The sequence below is a fragment of the Hydractinia symbiolongicarpus genome, chromosome 2 (genome assembly GCF_029227915.1).
Source record: "Hydractinia symbiolongicarpus strain clone_291-10 chromosome 2, HSymV2.1, whole genome shotgun sequence".
Taxonomy (NCBI): Eukaryota; Metazoa; Cnidaria; class Hydrozoa; order Anthoathecata; family Hydractiniidae; genus Hydractinia; species Hydractinia symbiolongicarpus.
Window position 1 is genome coordinate 28,190,424 of NC_079876.1, and position 22,163 is coordinate 28,212,586.

Below are 22,163 nucleotides of genomic sequence, written 5' to 3' on the forward strand. Positions count from 1 at the left end.
TTATTATGCGCATGTGAAGTTTAGGTTGCGAAAGTGCTACAAAACGCATTTCCAGAGAGAGAGAGAGAGAGAGAGAGAGAGAGAGAGAGAGAGAGAGAGAGAGAGAGAAAGGAAAGTGGTAAAGTTTTGTTAGCTAATACTTTCTTATTTTATGTAAATAATTTTTTAGGTCTGGATTTTATAGAAACGAATGTATACTGATTTCTGATAGGATAAGCACTGAACTTACGGCATCCTGCTCCCAGGTTGCAACACATCCATATGGGGTTACTTCTTCTGAATGTAATAAGGAATTAAATGATCAATTTGAGACTGACCAATCACATGATTCTACATATAATTTACAAAATTCTCTGAAAATGTCTGTGATATTAGAATCAAAAATCCTTTCAATCTATTGATAGGATATTTGAACATAAATAGTTTAAGGAAAAAATAATTGACTTAAGGGAAATCTTTGTGAAATTTGCTCCAGATTATTTTGTATTATCTGAAACAAAATTAGATAGTACTTTTCCAAATAGTCAATTTACTATTGATGATTATGAATTAAGATCTAGAAAAGATCGGGATAAAAATGGGGGTGGGCTAATTGAGTATGTAAAAAAGGGAGTGGTTTGTAAGCAAATAAACATAGCTAACTTTACAAGTAATAAAATTATATGTTCTGAGCTAAACATCAGAAACAAAAAATGGATTATTATCACCCTTTATCGTCCACCACGTCATTCTAATCTTTAAAGTTTCTTTGAAGATTTGGAGAAAATTCTAAACAAAACACTCTCATTTTGTGATGACATCATTGTGATGGGGGACATCAACATTGATACTCATAATAAAAATAAAATAATAAATTATCATTACATAACTTCTCCTTGCGATACTTTTGACCTAAAAAACTTAGTCAAAGACAAAACATGTTTTGCAAGTGAACAAGGAACATCAATTGATGTTATTTTAACAAATAAACAAAGGTCTTTTCAAAACACTATGCTCAGTGACCATCATCTGATGATTACAACTTTTCTAAGATCTCATCTGGTAAGATTGAAACCAAAACTAATTGTTTATAGAAGTAACAGAAAGTTTGATAAGAGAAAGTTTCTTTCTGATGTTAAGAATACACGTTTTGATTTTAATGAAAATGACCCTGCTTCAAATTACGACCACCTGACAAAAACGTTTAGTTCTATTATTGAAAAGCATGCCCCTTTAAAACAGAAACTGCTCAGGGGAAATGAAGCACCTTTTATGAATAAAGAACTTAGGCAAGCCATTTATACCAGGTCAAGATTTAAAAATCGATACAATAAAGATCCTACTGAAGAAAACAAGATTAAATATAAAAAACAACGAAATAAGTGTGTTGGCCTCAGAAAGAAAGCCATAAAAATGTATTTAAAAAATGTTATAGATTCTGGGATTGTAGAAAATAAAACTTTTTGGAAAACTATTAAGCCGTTTATAACCAATAAAAGTAGTTTGAACAATGATAACATTATGATTATCAAAGATGGTGCTCAGATAACCAATGACAGTGAGCTTTCTGAATTATTTAATGATCACTATATAAACATTGTAGAAAAAAGTAGTGGAACCAAGCCAATATCAATTGGTTATCGAAATTCCTTAGACAAAGAGAGACTAATTAACTTTCAACGCAGCGAAACAAACAGGCCAGTACGAAGTCAATATGTAAATAATCTTAAAACATTGAACTTTATTACTAAAAACTTTGGGGAAAAATGTCTTCGCTCATTGGGGCCTAAAATTTAGAATACTTTACCTTCCGAATTGAAAAGTTGTAACAGCCTTAAAAAATTTAAAACGAAACTAAAGGAGTATGATTTCAGTGACTCGGTCCATTTAAATAATTTTTCATAATTTTTATACATAACATAAACTATAAAAAAAATTTTGTCGGATTTGATTAGTTTCCTGTATATTTATAAATATGTATTCATTTATTTTTTTATATCAAGAAATAGAAAAAAGATGAATAAAAAAATAAAGAGAAATAAAAAAAAAGAAAAAAGAAAAAGAAAAAAAGAATAGTCAAACCCCCTTGCTGACATAAGCTGGAAGTTGTAGTGCTGACTGCGATTTACCTAACCTCATAAAAACATTGCAAGATGGAATTGATGTAAAATGTATTGCTCATAATAACCCCCCCCAAAATAACCGTTTATTTTTTCTTGATGGCCCTGGTGGAACAGGAAAAACATATACGTATAACTACATCATAAAGGAGTTAAAGCGTACAGGCATGAAAGTTGGTACGTCTGCTTGGACAGGCATTGCAGCAACACTTTTAGATGGAGGAAGGACTGTTCACAGTCTTTTCAAGCTACCTGTACCAATTCTAGAGACAAGTACATGCAATGTCCCTCCTACCAGCAAGCATGGCACTTTCCTAATGCAACAAGATCTATATATATTTGATGAAGCAACAATGATCCCAAAATATGCCCTTCAAGCTATTGAGGGCATGTTTAGGGATATATCTAATGTTGATATCCTTTTTGGAGGAAAGATCATTCTTCTAGGAGGTGATTTTTGACAAATTTTACTAGTTGTAAAAAGAGCCAGACCTGCTGAAATTGTAGAAACATGTCTTAAAAGCTCTCATATTTGGCCCATGGTTCAGGTATTCCAGCTTGCAAATAATATGAGAGCTGGGCAGAATCAGCACATATTTTCAAACTGGTTGTTACAACTTGGCAATGGCACTCTACCTGCAAAAGAATCAGAACCATTTAGAAATAGCATTGAAATACCAGATACTTGCATCATACGTGAGCAGGATGACCAATCACATATTGATGTAGTATTTGGAGATGAAAACATTGATGACTTTGCAAGTAGAGTTATTCTGACTCCCACAAATGATGTTGCCCTTGATATTAACAACAAGATACTAGATAAGATTCCAGGGCAAGTAGTAGCATATAACAGTGCTGACTCTGTTGTGTCAGATGACCCTGAAGAAATTGCACTTTATCCAGTCAAGTTTCTTAATTCAATTACACCTTCTAGAATGCCACCACACAACTTGCAATTAAAAGTGGGTGCGGTTATAATGCTTCTTCGAAATCTGGATTTGAAACATGGATTATGTAATGGCACTAGATTAATAGTACAACAATTAAGGCAAAATGTAATTGATGCAGAAATAATCACTGGTATTGCTATTGGAAAAAGAGTGCTGATAGCAAGAGTTCAATTGGTCTGCCTTTTTAATTATGAAGACGGCAGTTTCCTATTCGTTTGTCTTACGCTATGACATTTAATAAGTCTCAAGACAAACTTTCAATAACGTTGGGATTTATCTTCGTAGACCATGTTTCTCTCATGGACAATTATATGTTGCATTTTCAAGTGCACGCTCTTTTGAGAATGTCAACGTGAAGATTCATCAAACAGAAACACAAGGATATGTCGAACATAAATGTTACAAGTGTTAGTATTATCTAATTTTTGCTTTCCCTTAATAAGAGAAAAAATTGATAAACAATTTTGTTGAAAATTCAATGTTATTTACTTTGATTTTCCATTTTTGAAGCATAAAATTACTTTTTTGCAATGAGAAATAAAAAAAAAAATTTTTCCCCTCTTTTATTTTATTAAATTTTGGCATTATAATGATAAGTATGCGTAAAATCTTCGCAATTCGTCAAACTTAATTTAAAAAAAATTAGTGTTAGACCTTTGTGAAATTTTCTTTTTCTTTTTGTCCTAAATAAAGTATTATGTTAATTCACAGCACCAGACAGGATGAGATGATTCCTGTGCAGGATGAGATGATTCTTGCAAGAAGAATGCCGTGGATTAACATTTACTTTAAAATTGCACACAGGTGGTTTTTGAAAAGTACTTTTGTTAAAAATGGAATTTCAATGCATCAGTCATACGAAATAAAATGATAACCAAAAAGATCTGTCAATATATAAATAACAATTAAATATACAGAAACTTCAACATTTACAATCATTATTTTACTTTATAACCTGCTTTATACTGCTTCTCAAAAGTCACCAACTGTTAGAAAGTCACCAACTGTTGGAAAGCCTGTGTAAATATCTGTCTAGGCAAGTGCAATGTTAAGATCCTGATAACTTTAATGTGTGTGCAAGCCTAAAAAGGGTAGAATCATAAAAACCTAGCTTTATGTCTTTTTAGGTGAAGTGCAAAGACCTATGGCCTTAAATGTACGGCTTAAAAATTTCATTTATGTTACAAAAAATATGATTTAATGGACCGTTGTTTTATTTTTATGTTAGGTCCTTGAAGAAAAATGCTTTCATTTTAAAATTAATTCCAGTGAAGTGTTTTCTTCATGTATCTAAATAAATTTACAAGATCTGTTTTTTTAAGTTTTCCTCTACAACTTCTTACATTAATCCAAGGCATTTTAATTAAAAGAAAGAAACCTCAGAACTTGACTAAAAGTCACTGAGAAAACCACGTTGTGATTTGCAAGATGTCCTGTTTTTATGATTTTCTTTATAATTTCTCACATTAAAGTACTTTTCATGAACTAAAAGCCAAGTCATTTCAATTAAGAGTAAGAAACCTTAGAAGTAAACTGAGAAAGGTGTAATTTGCAAGTAATTTAACAATTTATTTTGTAGGTATATAAACAATATGTCTGAAAGTCTACAATTGGAAGTTTTAGAATGTGAGATGGAAGAATTAAATGAGGATGTTTTAATGGAACACAGTCTAGAGAGGAAAAGTAAGTAGCTACAATTTTTATTGTGTAACAATAGCATGCACTAAAATTCTTTTTGAATTTTAAATGTTTATTATTTCTCAGGCTAGGAAATAATATAGAATCAGTATTAATATACATCTAAATATTATAATGATTCCAAATAAATCATGTTATGCGTGTTTAATTTGCGAATACTATTACAAAATCTACGTCAGATTAAATAGCTGCCAGTTTACACGACCTATTTGAATTTATTGAAAAATTAATAATATGTAGTATTCTTCATAGTTGCTGAACAAGACAAAGTCATAGCAAATTTAAAATTAATGTTGGAAAAATTAGAAGAGAAAACTAGGAAGGAAGGTATGTAGCTTAGATAATATGACAAGATTATTTTTTTATTATTGTTAGTGTTATAATGGCTACTGTCATCATTTTTTTAGTTGAAGATCATAAACGTACAGTGTTAAGTTTAAAAGGAGAATTGAAGACATTCAAAGAAAATCAAAGGAGTGGAAGTAATTTCTATTTACTATTTAACAATTTAAGGAATAAAGGATGCCACAAATAATAGTCTATGCCATACATTAACAAGTAGAATTTTAGTTAAGTTTTTATTATTCAAATTTGTTTCAGTTAAATTATTAATTTAAAGGTTCACTTCTTTCTTTTAAAAATATCAGGCTGGGATTTCAGATTAAAAACAATAGGTCTATTGTTTAGAACAATGGAGTACCTTATACCCTATAAATTTTAGCGCTTTTTCGCGCCAAATTCTTAAAAATACGCAAAAATTTATAACATTATTACGCACATATGGTTTGTGCGCCAAAATTAGTACGCCCGAAAATGCGATGAAAGTAGGGTGCGCCGAAATTAGTACGCGCCAAATTTTATATCAATAAGGTAATAACAATTTTGACCAGCTGGTTAGAATTATGAAAAGGCAATACACTTTCAGACTTTAACAAGCATATTTTTTTCAGAAAAGGAAAATAAGGACACACAACTGTGGGAGAGGTACAAAGAGTATCGAAAAGAACACCCTGGCCCAAAAACTAAAAAGAAAAAGTCTTTTAACTTTTGGAGGCGCAATGGTTTCAGAGATACTGAAAAGTTTACAAATTATTGAAAAAAAAAAGACAAAAAAAAAAAAATTAAAAAAAAATTGAAAAAAACAGAAAAAAAACACAAAACAGAAAAAAAACACAAAAATACAAGAACAAAGCAGCAGTGGCAAGTGTTCTGTCACTGTATCACACTGCTGTAATGTTATTATTATTGAGCAACACGTAAAATCGATAATACACGATATCACACGGTAACTTATTTTTTACATATTGAATCACGTGAAAACTGCGGGGTTTCACCATTGGTAGCATCGATATAACTAATTAGTATTCGCTGATTAACCAAAAAATATCTTAGTCAAACATCAATCATTGGTCGATATTGGTTATTCGGAGTTTGATTCACAAGTGGATTAAAAGAAAGGCCATTTTATATGTGCAAACATTTAGTTTTTCGTTATCATTCCAAGGTGTTTCTAATAAAAATTTTACGTAAGAAAAGCCAATCCAGCAGATTGAAAGACAAGTAAATTAGTGGATATAAACTCAATAACACTGAATTGCGCATTTCTAGGTTTTTATTTAATTTGTTAAGGATTCTTTTTGGGGAAGAGAACTGTGTATCCCAAATTTGATGATAAATGATGATTGGCAAAGACCTACTTTAGTTTCGTCAGATTAGGCGTTTTATGGTCAATAATTCTTCCTCAAGATTGTAACTTATTTGCCTCGTCAGAAAAGGATAAATTTTCCTACCTTCAAAAATTGTTTTTTTTGCTACCTCCTAAAAGTGGAAATCTATCCTTTTTGTTTAGCATTCAGAACAAGATCAAGATTGGTATCTTTGCAGTTGTGTAGTTGATAGAGTTCTGTGCTTGTACAAAACACACACGCAAATAAAATCAAACCAAATATCATAATAAATTCAGCTTTTACGATGTATACATGTAGTTTATTCTTTAACACTTTACACATGCTTAAACTGGTCAGCTTTAGAAATATTGTATGAAGTGGTAATCATAGAAGCTGAAGAAAGAAAAGAAAAAAACGCTGATTAAGACAATAAAGGTAACTTTATAACGTAGCACTTTCTGAGATTAACCAAGAGAAAATCTGGAATGTCTTATACCTTCATACAAAAGAAGTAAAATATTTCGTAGCATACTGTTTGCTCGTACTTTCTTGCTGTGTGCGCAAATTAAAAATAACACAACTTTAGATAATATTTGCACCAACAGCGACAGAAATTAACGAGAAGATTAGATATGAAAGTTTATAACGAGTTCAGCTTGTGAACACTGGTTTCACATATGACACATAACAATCAATACAAACAAAAACTATAACTGTCGCGTTAATAGAAGTTTATTTCCCTCAAAACAAAACAATAAGGTTGATCACTATCAAAAGTTTATTTTGTCGAAAAATCAAGGTTAAAAAAAGCCTATCACATTGTAAAGTTTTAGTATTAAATTTTGATATTTATTGTTAAAATTGCAAAACCTCGAAAATTTCGAAGGTTTCTTCTAAAAAAGTAGCTCATTATTAATAAAATGATATTTGCGCAGTTGAAACGTCGAATAAAGAAGCAAAAATCTAGCTTTTTTGACAGCAAATAAACAAATATACTATTAAAAACGTTGCCTTGGTAACATAAAAACGCAAGTAATTAAAAACAATAAAATATATTATCACCAACTTTCTGATTTCCTCGAAAAAGAATTTGGATTTCCAATTTGGATTTCGTCTAAACAGAACAACGGAGCTTGCATCCACTCTTTTTATTGACAACATCAGGCGTGAAGTAGATAATGGAAAACTAGTGGGTTCCGATTTCATGGATCTTTCACGTGCCTTTGACACTATAAGTCATAGTCAACTTCTAAATAAACTCCAAGCATATCGTGTCAGAGATAATGAACTGAAGTGGCTTACTAACTACCTATTTAACCGCACGCAACTCGTTGAAATCAACGGTATTCAATCTTTGGAGTAACCTGTTTATACTGGTGTCCCTCAAGGGTCGATATTGGGACCTTTGTTGTTTATCGTATTTTTTTAACGATATTGTAGACTGTCTGCATCACTCTAGAATTATTTTATATGCAGACGATGCAGTAATTTATCATGCTCACAAGAATATCCACCTTATAGAAGAAAGCCTTAATGATGATTTCTTACGTATTGCAGACTTTCTCGATAAAAACGAACTTGTCAGACGTATTGTAAAAAGTCTACTGCAATAAAAAAACATTTCATACGTCGTGATCAATTTATTGAAGAAAATTTTCTTGACTCGACCAGCATGTATGCGAAACACAGTGACTCATTATTTTTTTTGAAGGGCGTGGCAGCTGTTAGTTTAAAGAAAGCAAACAGATGGGAATTTTTAGTTTTAAAAAAAATCAAAAGTGAAATTCAATATGCCTATTGTCAATGCCCAGCTGGAAGTGTTGGAACATGCTCACATGCTTATGCTCTCATGAAAACTTTAGCTAAATGGGTGGTAGATAGACTATCAATGATTCCCGATGCAAAGCTTGTACCTCGAAACCTTGTGTTTGGAATGAGAAAAAATAATTTACAAAGAGGTGGCAAGCCACCACAATGATGAACTCAACCTGTTAGGTCCTTGGAAATAAGCTAGAAGTTGTACTCCTCTAGAAAAAATGCCTCTAAAAGCACAATTCTCCCTTTTACAAGGATTTAATTAAAAAATATAAAAAAATAAAAAGGACACAACACATTTGAAAAGATGAACAGAACTTTAACCAAGTGCAGGTAGGTTTCGACCCATATGTCTGAACCTAAGTACCCTGGATGTCTAGCTGGGTCACCTCGAAGAGATCCGCGGACGGTCATCAGCAGAAACTAGACATCCCTATCATCCTAAAGTAAACTTTGACCATTTTCTGTTCAACTGTGCTATTCTTTGTTTTTAACTCAGGTAATAAGTGGAGTCGTTACTCTCCAAAGACAAGATCATATGTGATCAAACCCCCCTGCTAATGCTTTTTTTTAACTGGGGTAATAAGTGGAGTCGTCACACTCCAAAGACAAGACCTAGCATGATCAAACCCCCTTGCTAACTTAATTTTTATTTGATTTTGTTTTATTTTTGACTGGGGTAATAAGTGGAGTCGTCACTCTCCAAAGACAAGACTGAGTGTAGTCAAGCCCCCTTGCTACAACATTCTAGAGACAAAATGGAGAAAATACCTGTGATACCTGTGGTATTGACAATAAAGTCACCTAATGAAAAAAAAATTAAAATAGAGAAAAATAATGATACTAACTGTACACCGAAAGAAAAAAAGGAATTGTTTCGTCCTTATACGAGTCACGTGTTTCTTCATATACTGCTCATGAGGATTTTACGTTCCCATTATCACACATGCAAAATACAAAAACCAACATTTGTGCCACAAAACTGATTAACCCAAATCCTGTTCACTTTAAACAAATTCAGTTTGGAAATGTACCATCAGGTTCATTTCTAAGCTACCAATGCCCTATGATGCCTCCTGATTTTAAGGTTTATTGTTCTATTCCTAATTCATCATCAGTATGTCAAGATGGTTTTAGTTTTCAACAGTATCCACCGGTTCCATTTCAGCAAGTACAAAATAATATTGACGAATATATACAAAAAATTCACATCGTTGAAATAAAAAAAATGCAAAAGCTTGAAACTATGCAAACAATGTTGAAAAAATCAAATCAAGTACAAAAAACCAAGCTGATGATCCAAACTGGTTTGCGTATCGTAAAAATAGATTCACCGCCTCGTTATGCAACAAACTTGGAAAAACTGCACCAAAAACAGAAAGAGGGTCAAAAACTTTAGCTCGTAATATTGTAGCTGGTGACCCAGCAAAGCTTAATAAGATTGTAAAAATGAAAATGGCGTATGGGCGGTTTTATGAACCAATAGCAATTCAACATTATGAAAGATATATGACACTTCAAAACTTCAATATAACGGTTGAACAATGTGGCTTGGTCATTGACAGAGTTAATTACGTGTTAGGTGCTACACCTGATGGCAAAGTAACCTGTGATGGTTCATTTGGCATACTAGAAGTAAAGTGTAGCGAACAGTATAAGGATATTGATCCGAAGACAATTTGTCACATATCACCTAATCCCTGTGTTGTTCTTGATAAAGATAGTGGCTTAATCAATATTAACAAGCAGGTTCAAATGCAGTTAGCTATCACTTGTCGTACTTGGTGTGGTTTTGTATTTTACACATCCAAAGGTTTAGTGATCGATAGAGTTTTGTTTGATGAGAAATTTTGGGAACAATTGCAGAAAAATATTCTAGATTTCTATTTCAAGTACATGCTTCCGGAAATTGTTGCATGTGACCAAGATTGAGTTAGAATCAAGACACAATCATGTATTTACTGTATACATACTATATGTGAACAATACATATTTTATATAACTTTTTTATTTAATATCCATAGCTTTGTGAAAAGCATTCGAAAAGCTAAAGTTTCTTTTTTTAAAGTTATTCTCTCTTCAAGGTCTAACAGTGTAAGTCTATATATATATATATAAAATATATATATATAAAATATTAAAGTTTGTATCTTATTTTAAAATAGGCTCTTGAAAGTTAGTCAACATTGCACAAACTGATATTATTTTATTTAGTGACCCTAGCATATTTACTGGAATCACTCTATCAAAAATATGAAAACACTTTAGTCTTTGGATCATACGTTCGACATAAATTCTTTCTGTGGCTAATTGTTGACTACGAACATCTTCACTTTCTGTAAACTGATCACGCCCTTTTAGGAAAGACGGTATAATGAGTTCCACACCCAATGGATGGACATAATCGGCTATTAAAAATCCACGGTCTGCCATTATTGCTTCGCCAGGTTCCCATAATTCTGGATACAAAAAACCACTTTTGATAACAATGTTTTTGTCTGAAATACTTCCGGGATAAGATGAAGATACAAATGTGAAGCCACCACCAGGTGCAATTCCAACTTAAACTTTAACAGTTGTGTTGACTTTTGTAATCCGAATACATGAGCTTATGTATTCTGATTACAAAAGTCAGTGAGGATGATACTGCTATTTTGAATTCGACACAGTCTATGATGCAACGTACATTAGGAAATTTGGCCTTCATTGATACAGGAGATCCAAATTTTATATACATAAAATTTATCCAAGTTAATATCGTATTAGTTAACCTACCTTCTGATGCTTGAAAAAAACATGATAGGTGAAAAATATCAAAGTTTCGTCTTAGTCTCACCAATGTCAATAAGAAATTTTCTAATGGTGATAAAGTACGATGTCTACCTCTTGATGAATCCCCCTTGATTTGTTGGTTGTTATATAATACAATGTTCTCGCCATTCTCACCAGCATTTAAAAATATTAATATTCCCCGGAAAATATCAACCGATGACAAACCAGTGTAGTGATTGCATCCTTGATCTGATAACAGCACTTGTTCAACAAATTTACATTTAACTGTACTTGTATTTGCTTTCAAGGTCTTATTTTCTTCTATTAACATAGAAATTTGCTTTTGTAAATCTGCTGATTTTTCTGTTTGAGTAGAAGAATCTATGGTAAAAAATTATCTTCAAATACATCCATTTCGGGTTCAGGTTGTGCAATTTCTGACACCGAAGTTCTGATTTTTTTCGTGGAGATGGTCGGTCAACTGGTGGCTTTCTCCTACTCGAATCATCTTTTACCATTGTCTCCAAAAGTACAGGTCTAGCACCCTTCTTTAGACGTCTCAAAGTACCGCCGGGAGGTCGAATAATGTCCGTTTTAGAAAAGTGTTTTTCACACAGAACAGTGTGGTTAGTTACACGAAAGTTGTCCTTTCCATCCACACGTTTGATTCTACTACACCACGCTTTTCTCTCACCAACATCTTTTGGAAACGTGAAAAAACTTGTTGCTGTTGAAATACGTTCACCTTCAAACTCTACTAAACCAGTATTGTCACAACCCCAGGCTGCACATTGCTTTCCAAGACTTTTTGTTCTTTGTTTACGTTTTTTGACACACTATCCGCCATTGCGATTTTTATTATGAAGAAAGTACACAACGGCTACCTCGTTTTCGTGTTAACGCAATTACGTCATCGCGAATTTATGAAAAGAAGTATAGCATAAAGATTGCTGAGCATCACCACTTGATAGATACCTTATGGTAATGACCAGCCGCTGTTCCACTGATATCGATTCTCTCATATGAGTGTCTTCTCTTTGAATTACTGGACCAACCAACGACAACAGATGTTCGAATCGGTACGGTGACATGCGCCTACCTTAATAAAATTAACACCGATACCCTAATCGTGATATGCAAATACAACTGGCTGTAGGATCAGCGAACATAATTTTACCTAAAGAAATACTCTATGTCGGAAACTTTAATTTCTTGTAATAAACGATGGTATTCTCCAAGCTCTTTTCTTCTAAGAAATATTTCTCTGACCCAAAATCTTTTCCTTCTTTGCAATTTTGTTAGTGCTCTTCTTTCTAGGCTACGTTGTCTTCTTCCAAGTAACAATAACAACAAGACTTTTTTCGTTCTTTCTTTTTCATAACTCCTTTTTGTTTTAGTTTCGGCTACAAAAGAGCTAACGATGAGCTGTTAATGAACATATCAGGTACATGTAGCTCAAAAATCGATGATGAAACATCTCTTGTTGAGGTCGGACGTATCTAAAACGCTCCGGTCTTGGCGCGCTAAGTCGAAGAAAGAAAAAAGAAGACTAGAGCTTGAAGAGCTCCTGCTTTGACAGCTAAGTCCTTTTTGATTCTTACATATTGTACTGCCTTCTTTACTTCATTTATATCTTTTTATTTCTTTAATTTGTTGTTTTGTTAGTTTTTAAATTACTGTTTTTGTTACTAAATTGTTTTTTATCCCAGTCTGTTTATTTTATCCATCTATCATCTAATATGGTAGCTTTGCTGTGTTGTGGGTTCCTGCTGCTGCTTCTATTTAACATCCTAAGGAAATGGGCTTGCCTCAGATCCTTCAAACATAGTTTTGGAAGAGCACAAAACCGTAAGATGATCTTCCTACGACTTAAAAATAACTTTACACAGGTAGGAAACCCCACATTTACGATAAAAGTGATTTTTGTGTTCGTTGTATTTTTGAGCAATACAAAGCTTTCGTTCAAAAGTAGTTCACCCAACAACAACGAAATTAGTCGACTAGATAGGAGTTTCTTTTCTATCTCTTCACTTGATGCCTGCAATAGATTTTCTGAAAGTCAGCTCACTCTCCAATTAAAATTAATGGCTTTATCAACAAGTATTTCTATTTTTTAGCAATCTGCCTCAACCCAGGTCCTCTTAAGTATCCCTGTTCTTTATGCTTAAAACCTGTGGCAAAAACACACAAAGCACTTTCTTGTGACAAGTGTGGATTATGGGCTCATAAAAAATGTGAGCGTATTTCTGATAAAAAATATCAACATTTTATGAAGACTCCTAAAGATAAACTGTTTTTCGTTTGCAGTCCCTGTTTTTCTCGTAATTTGCCCTTTGCTAATGAGGAGTCATTTGGTGACGAAATTCCGGACAACATCAATTTTACTATTGATGAAAACTTTGATTTTGGGGCAATCAGAAATGGGAAGGGCTTAAAAATGGCCCATCTCAACATTAATGGTCTGTCATCCAACTAGACTATGTTAAATTTCTGCTACATCAAACAAAACTTGATGTATTCTCCATCTGTGAAATCAAAATTGATGACACCATCACTGACAATATCGTTAAAATTGATGGTTATGTTTGTTATAGGGATGATCGGAATAGACGAGGTGGGGGAGTTCTGATTTTTGTTAATGAAAACTTCGATAGCCATGTTTTGAAACACCTTTACTTCGAAAATATTGAATCACTATGAGTGAAAGTGTGCCTGAAAAAAAACTAAACCTATTTACGTGTGTGGGGTTTACAGTCCACCTGGAGGTAGTGATTTCCAGAGTACCGAAAACCTGTGTACTCATTTTAAACAGTGTTTTAACAAGCTCATAAAAGAAAAAGAAGTTTTTATCTTGGGAGATTTTAACTGTAACATGCTTTCAAAATATGCTCTTTCCTCCAAAATAAAGGAATTATGCTCCACTCTTTTCCTAAAACAACATACTACGGAGCCAACTCGTGTTACTGAAAATAGTAGCACTCTTATAGACTTGATACTTTCTAACAGTTCTTGTATTTCTAAAACTAGTGTCATGGATTTGGGCATCAGTAATCACAATTTAGTTGATGTGAACAGAAAATTCAAAAGGCCAAAATTTGAACCTAAAACATGCAAGGTTCGTAGCTACAAGAACTTTAGTGAAGATGCTTTTCTAAAGGACCTCAGGAATTTAGACTGGTCATATTTTAATAATTATGATGACCTTGATGAAGCATGTGAGAAACTGAATAAAAATGTTAAAACAGTGGCTGACAAACATGCCCCTTTCAAAAGAGATAGATTTTTTGGCCGTGTTGAGGCATGGGTTACTGATGAATTAATAATAGCCATCAAAGAAAGAGACTTCTTGAAACGGAAAGCATCAAGAACAAAATCCATCATAGACTGGAAAAGCTTTCAAACAAAAAAGGAACCAGGTAATAGGTCTCAAAAATCGACTCAAAAACGAGTACTATAATGACGTTTAGCAGGACTTTTAAAAATGGCCAAAATAACTTTGGAAAACCATAAAAAATTTGTTCCTGATAAGTCAGGCAATACTACCTGGATAAAACGAGTAGACCAAAACGATGATACAGAAACTTCTCACCCCAAAAAAAATTTCCAAAACATTCAATTCATTTTTTGTCAGTGTTGCCTGCCAAACGAGCCTCTAAATTTTCTGTTAGCGGACACAATTTTCGGTGGACTTGTTTTGAGACCAAAAGTGTCGAAAAAATAATTAGTTCACTAAAACTTAATAAAGCTACAGGCTTGGGACGGAATTGGTTCACGACTGCTAAAAGCAGGTTCGTCAGTTTCAAGTATTTATTTATCAAGTCTTTTCAACAAATCTTTATTTACTGGTTATGTACCTAAATGTTGGAAGACTAAAAGGGTCTCGCCTATTTTTAAAAGTGGCAAAAAACAGATCCTACTAATTATCGGCCTATCTCCATTGTGCCTATTCCTATGAAAATTTTTGAAAAGTTAGTACATGAACAAATGTCTCATTTTATTTCTGAGCACAACTTCCTAAATGACAGACAGTCCGGATTTCGAAAACTCTTTTCCACAGAAACTGCAGTAGTCGATGTCTCTGATTTTATTCTTACTAAGCTCGACCAACATAACTTTGTTTGTGCTGTGCTCATTGACCTTAAAAAAGCTTTTGACACTGTTGATCATAAAATTTTGTTTAAAAAACTATGGAGTTTTGGCATCAGAGATGCTGCCTTTGACTGGTTCCAGTCCTACTTAACGGGCCGAATGCAGCTGACTCTTGTAAACGACACAGGATCAGATCTGCTTCATGAAGACGCTTTTGGGGTGCCGCAGGGATCTGTTTTGGGGCCCCTGCTCTTTCTTTTGTATATCGATGACTAAAAATCTTTCATCGATTCCAACTACCACCATCTATATGCAGATGATACAATAATTATTTCGTCTCAGTTAAAGGGGAAGTCCGGTCATTTTTCAAAATTTGTGTGTTGAATAAACACCATCGTGTTATTAATTTCTGCAAAATCTTTTTTAAAAATTCGTATTACAAATGATATAAATGTCTATCAAAGTTTAGGATTGTTACTGTTTTTTTTCAAACGACGCCATCTTTTTGTTGTTATCATCGAGGTCTGGGCTCTAATGTTTATCGTGACGTATTTTATGACAACAGCTTTCTGCACGCCGGAATACTTCAGTTGTCGATTACACCACTTCAAACAAGTCATAAATGTACCATTGATTTTACTGTTATCATGGTTACTTGTGGTGCTTTAAATTGTGGTAACTCTTCCACCAAAAAATCGGTAGCTGATGTAAAAGGGTGGCATAACGTTCCCACCGAAAAAGAAAATAAACAACGTCGTAAGAAATGGCTAGCAGCTATGAAGCGAGATCCACCATATCCAGCAGACACGAATTTCGTTCTTTGTGGTATGCATTTCACGTCCGAATGTTTTCAACGCGATCTCAAGGTATTTCTTGCACTTCTTAAATTTTTCTTGACTTCTTTTCACATTATTTCTTTTGTAAATAAGCTTGTTGCGAAACTGTATTCACCTTCAATAATTTTCTGAACACCTGTCTTTTGATCTTTTTGTCCATAAATAACCAGGGGGTAAAAATACATTTTTAAATTTTATTATTTAGGCGGAGCTCTGTGGCTCTGTGAGAAAGTTTATATTATTACCAAACGCTCGACTTGCGAAGGAGATCCAATATTATTGAAGGAAAAGTGGCAGAGTTTACTCTGTCATATCCGTGGGGTACATTATTGGGTAAATAATACGCTATATCATAAATGTGCTCATGAAGAACTTACCCTGCTACAACAAGCTCAGAAGAAGTGGTTAACTGAAGAAAGCCCTGCTTACATCGCCCTGGAGAAAATTGTTAATGAAAAACAGCTACTAAACGATTTAAAACACGTAGCTGATTTCAAGCACACTGGACAGCTCGAGGTTTACCATTCCCTGTTGAATAAGTACTGTCCCAAACGCTTAGCATTCTCGTACGCTGGGATGGTTGCTAGGACGCAACTAGCTGTGCTTGACCACAACTCGGGTGTAGAACGACAACAAGCCACTACATCCGATGGGAGGTTGAAGTTCAAAGTTTCTTTCACCAAAATTACGAAGGAGTGGGTGGCAAAAAAAGTAATGGATCCGAAAGAAAAGAAATACCAAGAGGACTTGATGAAGGAAGTGTTTGATTTGGTTCAAAAAATCAAAGCTCCTATATTTTTTAAGTTGCCTGAAACACCCAGAAATATTGCATTAAAAATAAACCCTGGGAAGGAAGTTGTTGTCTCGAATATGCGTTCAAGATTTACCTAAAAGTAACCCCCAGGTTTATAAATGATATTTAGCATTACATCAAGAAACGCTTATTTTACAATTCCGGGGGACATTTGTTATATTTTAAAAACATATATTGTAAAAATTTCATTCATCATCTTTACAATTATACATGTTCTTATACATTTTATGTGTCCAAATCCATTCCTGATTCTGTGTATGGCACGTATACCCCATCGGGCTGCGGGTATTCATTACGGATTACCCACACAACACATGATGGTATAGGCTTTCGATAACCTATGCCCAGTCTTCCATACACCCACCATATATATTGTTTATAAGCAGCAAACCGATATGATCTGTTGCAAAGTTTATGACGAATCCCTCTCATGTTGTGAATAGCACCTAGTGCTGTCCGTAACACGGGTTCCGGCAAACAAACCATTTTGAATTCATCCGAATTTGTAACACACGTATGACCTAAGCGAAAAAAGAAAAAAGATCTTTAAAAAGGCGTACCCCCGTGTGTAAATAAACAACGTTTAGCTTTCTAAAACTTTGTTGTGACAGAACAGAAAGTGATTGATGTAGCAAACAAGGAAGTAAAATACACGATAAGAAGATATTTTAATCAACAGAAACCTTGAAAATGACCGTCCGGAATATCATTATTATCACGACAACATAAACTTTCCGTTTCAGTGACCATAATTTTACACTTTTTGCACTGGCACCACTCAACATTTCCAACACGATTTCCAGCTTCAACATTGCAGTTTTTAGCACCAACGTTGTTTCCTAAAGCTTCTAAAGCTGCAGCCACTTCACTTTGACTCCGTTCCGGTTCGAACATGAAAGGAGATAAACCAAACTCTTCATCTTCATTAAATTCAACATCGCTTACATCAGAAGAGGAAGATGACATAACTACTTCAAGATAAGTTTACTACTGCAAGAAAGTAACGCGCCGAATGTTGTTGTCACGAATGACGTCAGAAGAATATTAGTGTCCAGACTACTCGTTGCGGAAATATATCATGAAGTGAAAGTAGAAATGATATGAGGCAAAATTGCTTTTTTCATGACTTTTAGAACTTTTTAGCTGAAAAATTTTTTTTGGCTGTTATACAGACATGTAATATTGTGATTTTAAAAATTTTGAAAATTTACCGGACTTCCCCTTTAAAAAAAGTTGAGAACAAAACTATCAACTATATGGATATTCCTTTGAGGAGGAGCGAAAAAGTTAAATATCTTGGGGAGACATTTGATCAAAAAATGCAATGGGGAAAGCACATTAATGACACAAATACAAAATACTAATTAAATATTCTAAAATTAGAACCATTGCATCCTGTTTAACACCTCACACAAAAAACCTTTTAATTCTACTGCTCCTCGGCATGGGCTTGTGCCACCCAAGGTAGATTAGGAAAACTAGAAAAACGATTAAAATGTGTCCGTACCTTTCTTGGGAAAGAGAGGGAATATTCAATGAATAATTTACTCATCAAAAAACGATGCCATATTAGTTTTGAAAGTCATGAATCACATTGCTCCTGATTACATGCGCTCAAAATTCCTTTTGACAAAAAACTGTCATAATCATCAAACAAGAGGAGCTTCAAAAACAGGTTCACACTTCCCTTGGTCAGCACGAAATTTGGCAAAAAAGCCTTCCTATTTAGAGCTGCAAAAGTGTGGAATAATCTTCCAGACCAAGTGATCTGTGATGGAAGTCTGCTTTCGTTTAAGACTTCCATCTCTAATGTATTTCGCAAATTCTAATGGAGATCACTTTTTAACTTTTGTTTTTTATTTTTTTTCTATTCAATTTTCACAGATAAATGTTACTATGTTACTATGTTTGATTGAGCTGAGGGAGTCTAAGGTTTATCATTTTTTGTGTCTTTTTTGTTCTATTGGCCCCCAGTGAAAACAATCCACTAACTATAGGTTTTTGTGATTTTCTGGGCTAGCCACTTTCAATATTTATTATTATTATTATTATTAGCATTAGCATGGGCACTATTGGTTAGATCATCGTTAGCCCATAGTGAGAACCAAGCTTAAAAAAGACAGATATGCGGTTGTAAAGGCAAGCAAAGGTGGAGCTTGTCGTAAGTTGTCGCTACCAACAAACTGTACCAAGCGTGAACTGTTTAACGAATGTATAGAATTGTTTTGGAATCACCGTAAAGTAAGGACAAATACAATTTTATGTTGGCAGATTATAAAAGAGATGTTTTATCAGATGTGATAGGTAATCACGATACACCCCTTACAATTGCGAAATACTGTGAAGTGAACTAAATGGCTAGACCACGAATATATTTTCTCTCAAAGTCAAAACCTGTGGTGTCACTTATAAGGGATATAGCATCAAGTATTACAAGTATTTCTTCTGATAGTGATTTTGAAATTGATAATTTTTCAACTACGGAAAACGAGCAACAAAATTCTAACCATTCTACGCCAAATAATGTGTTGTCTTCTATAATAGGTAACAATAGTTACAGCCTAATTGGGTCACTTGAAGAAAGATCATCTCTCAGAAATGAGATTGATTGAACCAGTTACAAGATCAAAGTTGACTTTGTCGATCAACCCTATACTCATATTAGACCACAGTTGGCAACTTGTTTCAAAATCCTTATTCTACCACGGCAGTATACATGTTTCACTCAACTTGAAAATATTAACTTACATCCTAATTCGAGCAACTGAAGTGTCCATGATAATGAAAATATTGACTTGTATTGAAATATTTTTAAAAAGCTTTTTTCTTGAGTTTTGTTGACATTTTTTTGATTTTCTTTTTGTTAATTAAATTTTTTGATATTTAGTTTTGTTTTTTGTTTTGTTTTATGTATATTGCTTTTTAAAATATTTGTCTTTCTGGATTACTTTTATTAAGTATAAAATTTCAAACCAAAAAAAAAAAACAAAAAAAAATCGTTCCTTGTCTAAAATTCAATGTGTATTCATCACTAGTTTTTGTGGGAGCCTACTAAAATACACAGTAACTTTATTTAATATTATATTTTATTTCCTATGTAAATATACAAAGTTTGCAGCACTTTCGACCCATATTTCGACTCATATTTCTGAACCTAAGTACCCTGGATGTCTAGCTGGGTCACCTCGAAGAGGTCCGCGGACGGTCATCAGCAGAAACTAGACATCCCTATCTTCCTAAAATAAACTTTGGCCACTTTCTGTTCAACTGTGCTATTCTTTGTTTTTAACTCAGGTAATAAGTGGAGTCGCCACTCTCCAAAGAAAAGACCTAGTATGATCAAACACCTTGCTAACTTAATTTTTATTTGATTTTGTTTTTATTTTTATTTTTGACTTGGGTAATAAGTGGAGTCGTCACTGTCCAAAGACAAGACTGAGTGTAGTCAAGCCCCCTTGCTGACTCATTCTGGTTAAAATATTCTTACCTCAGCTCTTCTAAAAAGAAAACATATGACTCGTGACTGTTAATAAGGCGGTCATCACAGAAAATTACTGCTCTATCGTTACAATGTATCCACCTGTGAACCATTTGATCGAAGGCTATGGTTGTGTAGTGACTATTATTTAAGTTGCCGCAATGGTTAATAATAGCCCTTAATTGAAAATTTTTGCGAAATTTCACTTCCCCATCTACGGTAAAAGGTATGGAAAGGGTACCAGGGTAAGCAGTAATACGAGAGGCAATTTTTGACACAAGGCCGTTGGCACTGGCAAAACGTTTTAGCTGTAAAATGAGATGGGAACCGCACGACACTACCTCTTTTTCAACTAGAGCAGTTTGATGAGCGTTGCAAACATGGCAGAAGTAGGCATTGGTGTCTGACAACTCCTTGCTTTCGAAGAAATTATCTAAGGAAGATTGTAACGTAGGGTGCAGAGAAAGTTGGATGCATGGTGCTATAACTTCTGAGGAGCTGGTATAAGAAAATAATTTACAAAGAGGTGCCAAGCTACCGCAATGATGAACTTAACCTGTTAGGTCTTTGGAAATAAGCTAGAGGTTGTACTCCTCTAGAGAAAATGCCTCTAAAAGCACAATTTTCCCTTTTTACAAGGAATTAATTAAAAAAAATCTAAAAAAATAAAAAGGACAAAACACATTTGAAAAGATAAACAGAACTTTAACCAAGGTAGGTTTCGACCCATATTTCTGAACCTAAGTACCTTGGATGTCTAGCTGGGTCACCTCGAAGAGGTCCGCGGACGGTCTTCAGCAGAAACTAGACATCACTATCTTCCTAAAGTAAACTTTGACCATTTTCTGTTCAACTGTGCGCTATTCTTTGTTTTTAACTCAGGTAATAAGTGGAGTCGTTACTCTCCAAAGACAAGATCATGTGTGATCAAACCCCCCTGCTAATGCTTTTTTTTTTATTTTTGACTGGGGTAATAAGTGGAGTCGTCACTCTCCAAAGACAAGACTGAGTGTAGTCAAGCCCCCTTGCTGACTCATTCCGGTTAAAATATTCTTATCTCAGCTCTTCTAAAAGAAAACATATGACTCGTGACTGTTAATAAGGCGGTCATCACAGAAAATTACTGCTCTATCGTCCACCTGTGTACCATTTGGTCGAAGGCTATGGTTGTGTAGTGACCATTATTTAAGTTTCCGCAATGGTTGATAATAGCCCTTAATTGAAAATTTTTACGAAATTTCACTTCTCCATCTACGGTAAAAGGTATGGAAAGGGTACCAGGGTAAGCAGTAATACGAGAGGCAATTTTTGACACAAGGCTGTTGGCACTGGCAAAACGTTTTAGCTGTAAAATGAGATGGGAACCGAACGACACTACCTCTTTTTCAACTAGAGCAGTTTGATGAGCGTTGCAAACATGGCAGAAGTAGGCATTGGTGTCTGACAACTCCTCGCTTTCAAAGACATTATCTAAGGAAGATTGTAACGTAGGGTGCAGAGAAAGTTGGATGCATGGTGCTATAACTTCTGAGGAGCTGGTAATATGACATGAATTGCAAGTGGTTGATGTCTTGATGCCAATACTAAAAAGACTTCCCAAGAAATGGAAAGTCTAATGACAGACCAGGTAGGAGATATTCAAGATTCGGGGGCGTCGTGCTGAGCAAAGATATTAAATGCACTTCCCTTCGCAGCTGAGATATGATGTTTCATAGCACTCCAAAAATAGGAGGGATCAACTGGACTTCTAGAAACAGCCAAACTTGCGGCGTCTCTGAACCCCTTCCTGGTCCATTTATTTTAACACTAACTTCTATTTCTAGTTGTCCGAAGACCAGCTTGAACACATCTTTGATGAATTTGTCGATATCCATGACACTGGCCACTTTGAGCAAGAACATTACCAATAAAAACAATCAAGTCGTTGATATTGGATAAATGA

At 34.2% G+C, this 22,163-nt stretch overlaps 3 protein-coding genes across 3 annotated transcripts; 2 read left to right on the forward strand and 1 right to left on the reverse strand.

The window, feature by feature from the left end:
- Positions 1-2,668: 2,668 nt before the first annotated feature.
- Positions 2,669-3,283, forward strand: LOC130630072 (uncharacterized). The gene has a single exon (XM_057443470.1). It carries the CDS (start codon positions 2,669-2,671, stop codon positions 3,281-3,283), a length of 615 nt encoding a protein of 204 aa, XP_057299453.1.
- Positions 3,284-15,421: 12,138 nt separating this feature from the next.
- Positions 15,422-16,966, forward strand: LOC130630497 (uncharacterized). The gene is made up of 2 exons (XM_057444017.1): positions 15,422-15,959; positions 16,135-16,966. Exons 1-2 carry the CDS (start codon positions 15,857-15,859, stop codon positions 16,818-16,820), a joined length of 789 nt encoding a protein of 262 aa, XP_057300000.1. The 5' UTR covers positions 15,422-15,856; the 3' UTR covers positions 16,821-16,966.
- Positions 16,967-16,968: 2 nt separating this feature from the next.
- Positions 16,969-17,709, reverse strand: LOC130630073 (P2X purinoceptor 7-like). Its single transcript, XM_057443471.1, has 2 exons — positions 17,427-17,709; positions 16,969-17,264 (listed from the first exon to the last, which is right to left on the reverse strand). Exons 1-2 carry the CDS (start codon positions 17,707-17,709, stop codon positions 16,969-16,971), a joined length of 579 nt encoding a protein of 192 aa, XP_057299454.1.
- Between the last annotated feature and the right edge of the window lie 4,454 nt (positions 17,710-22,163).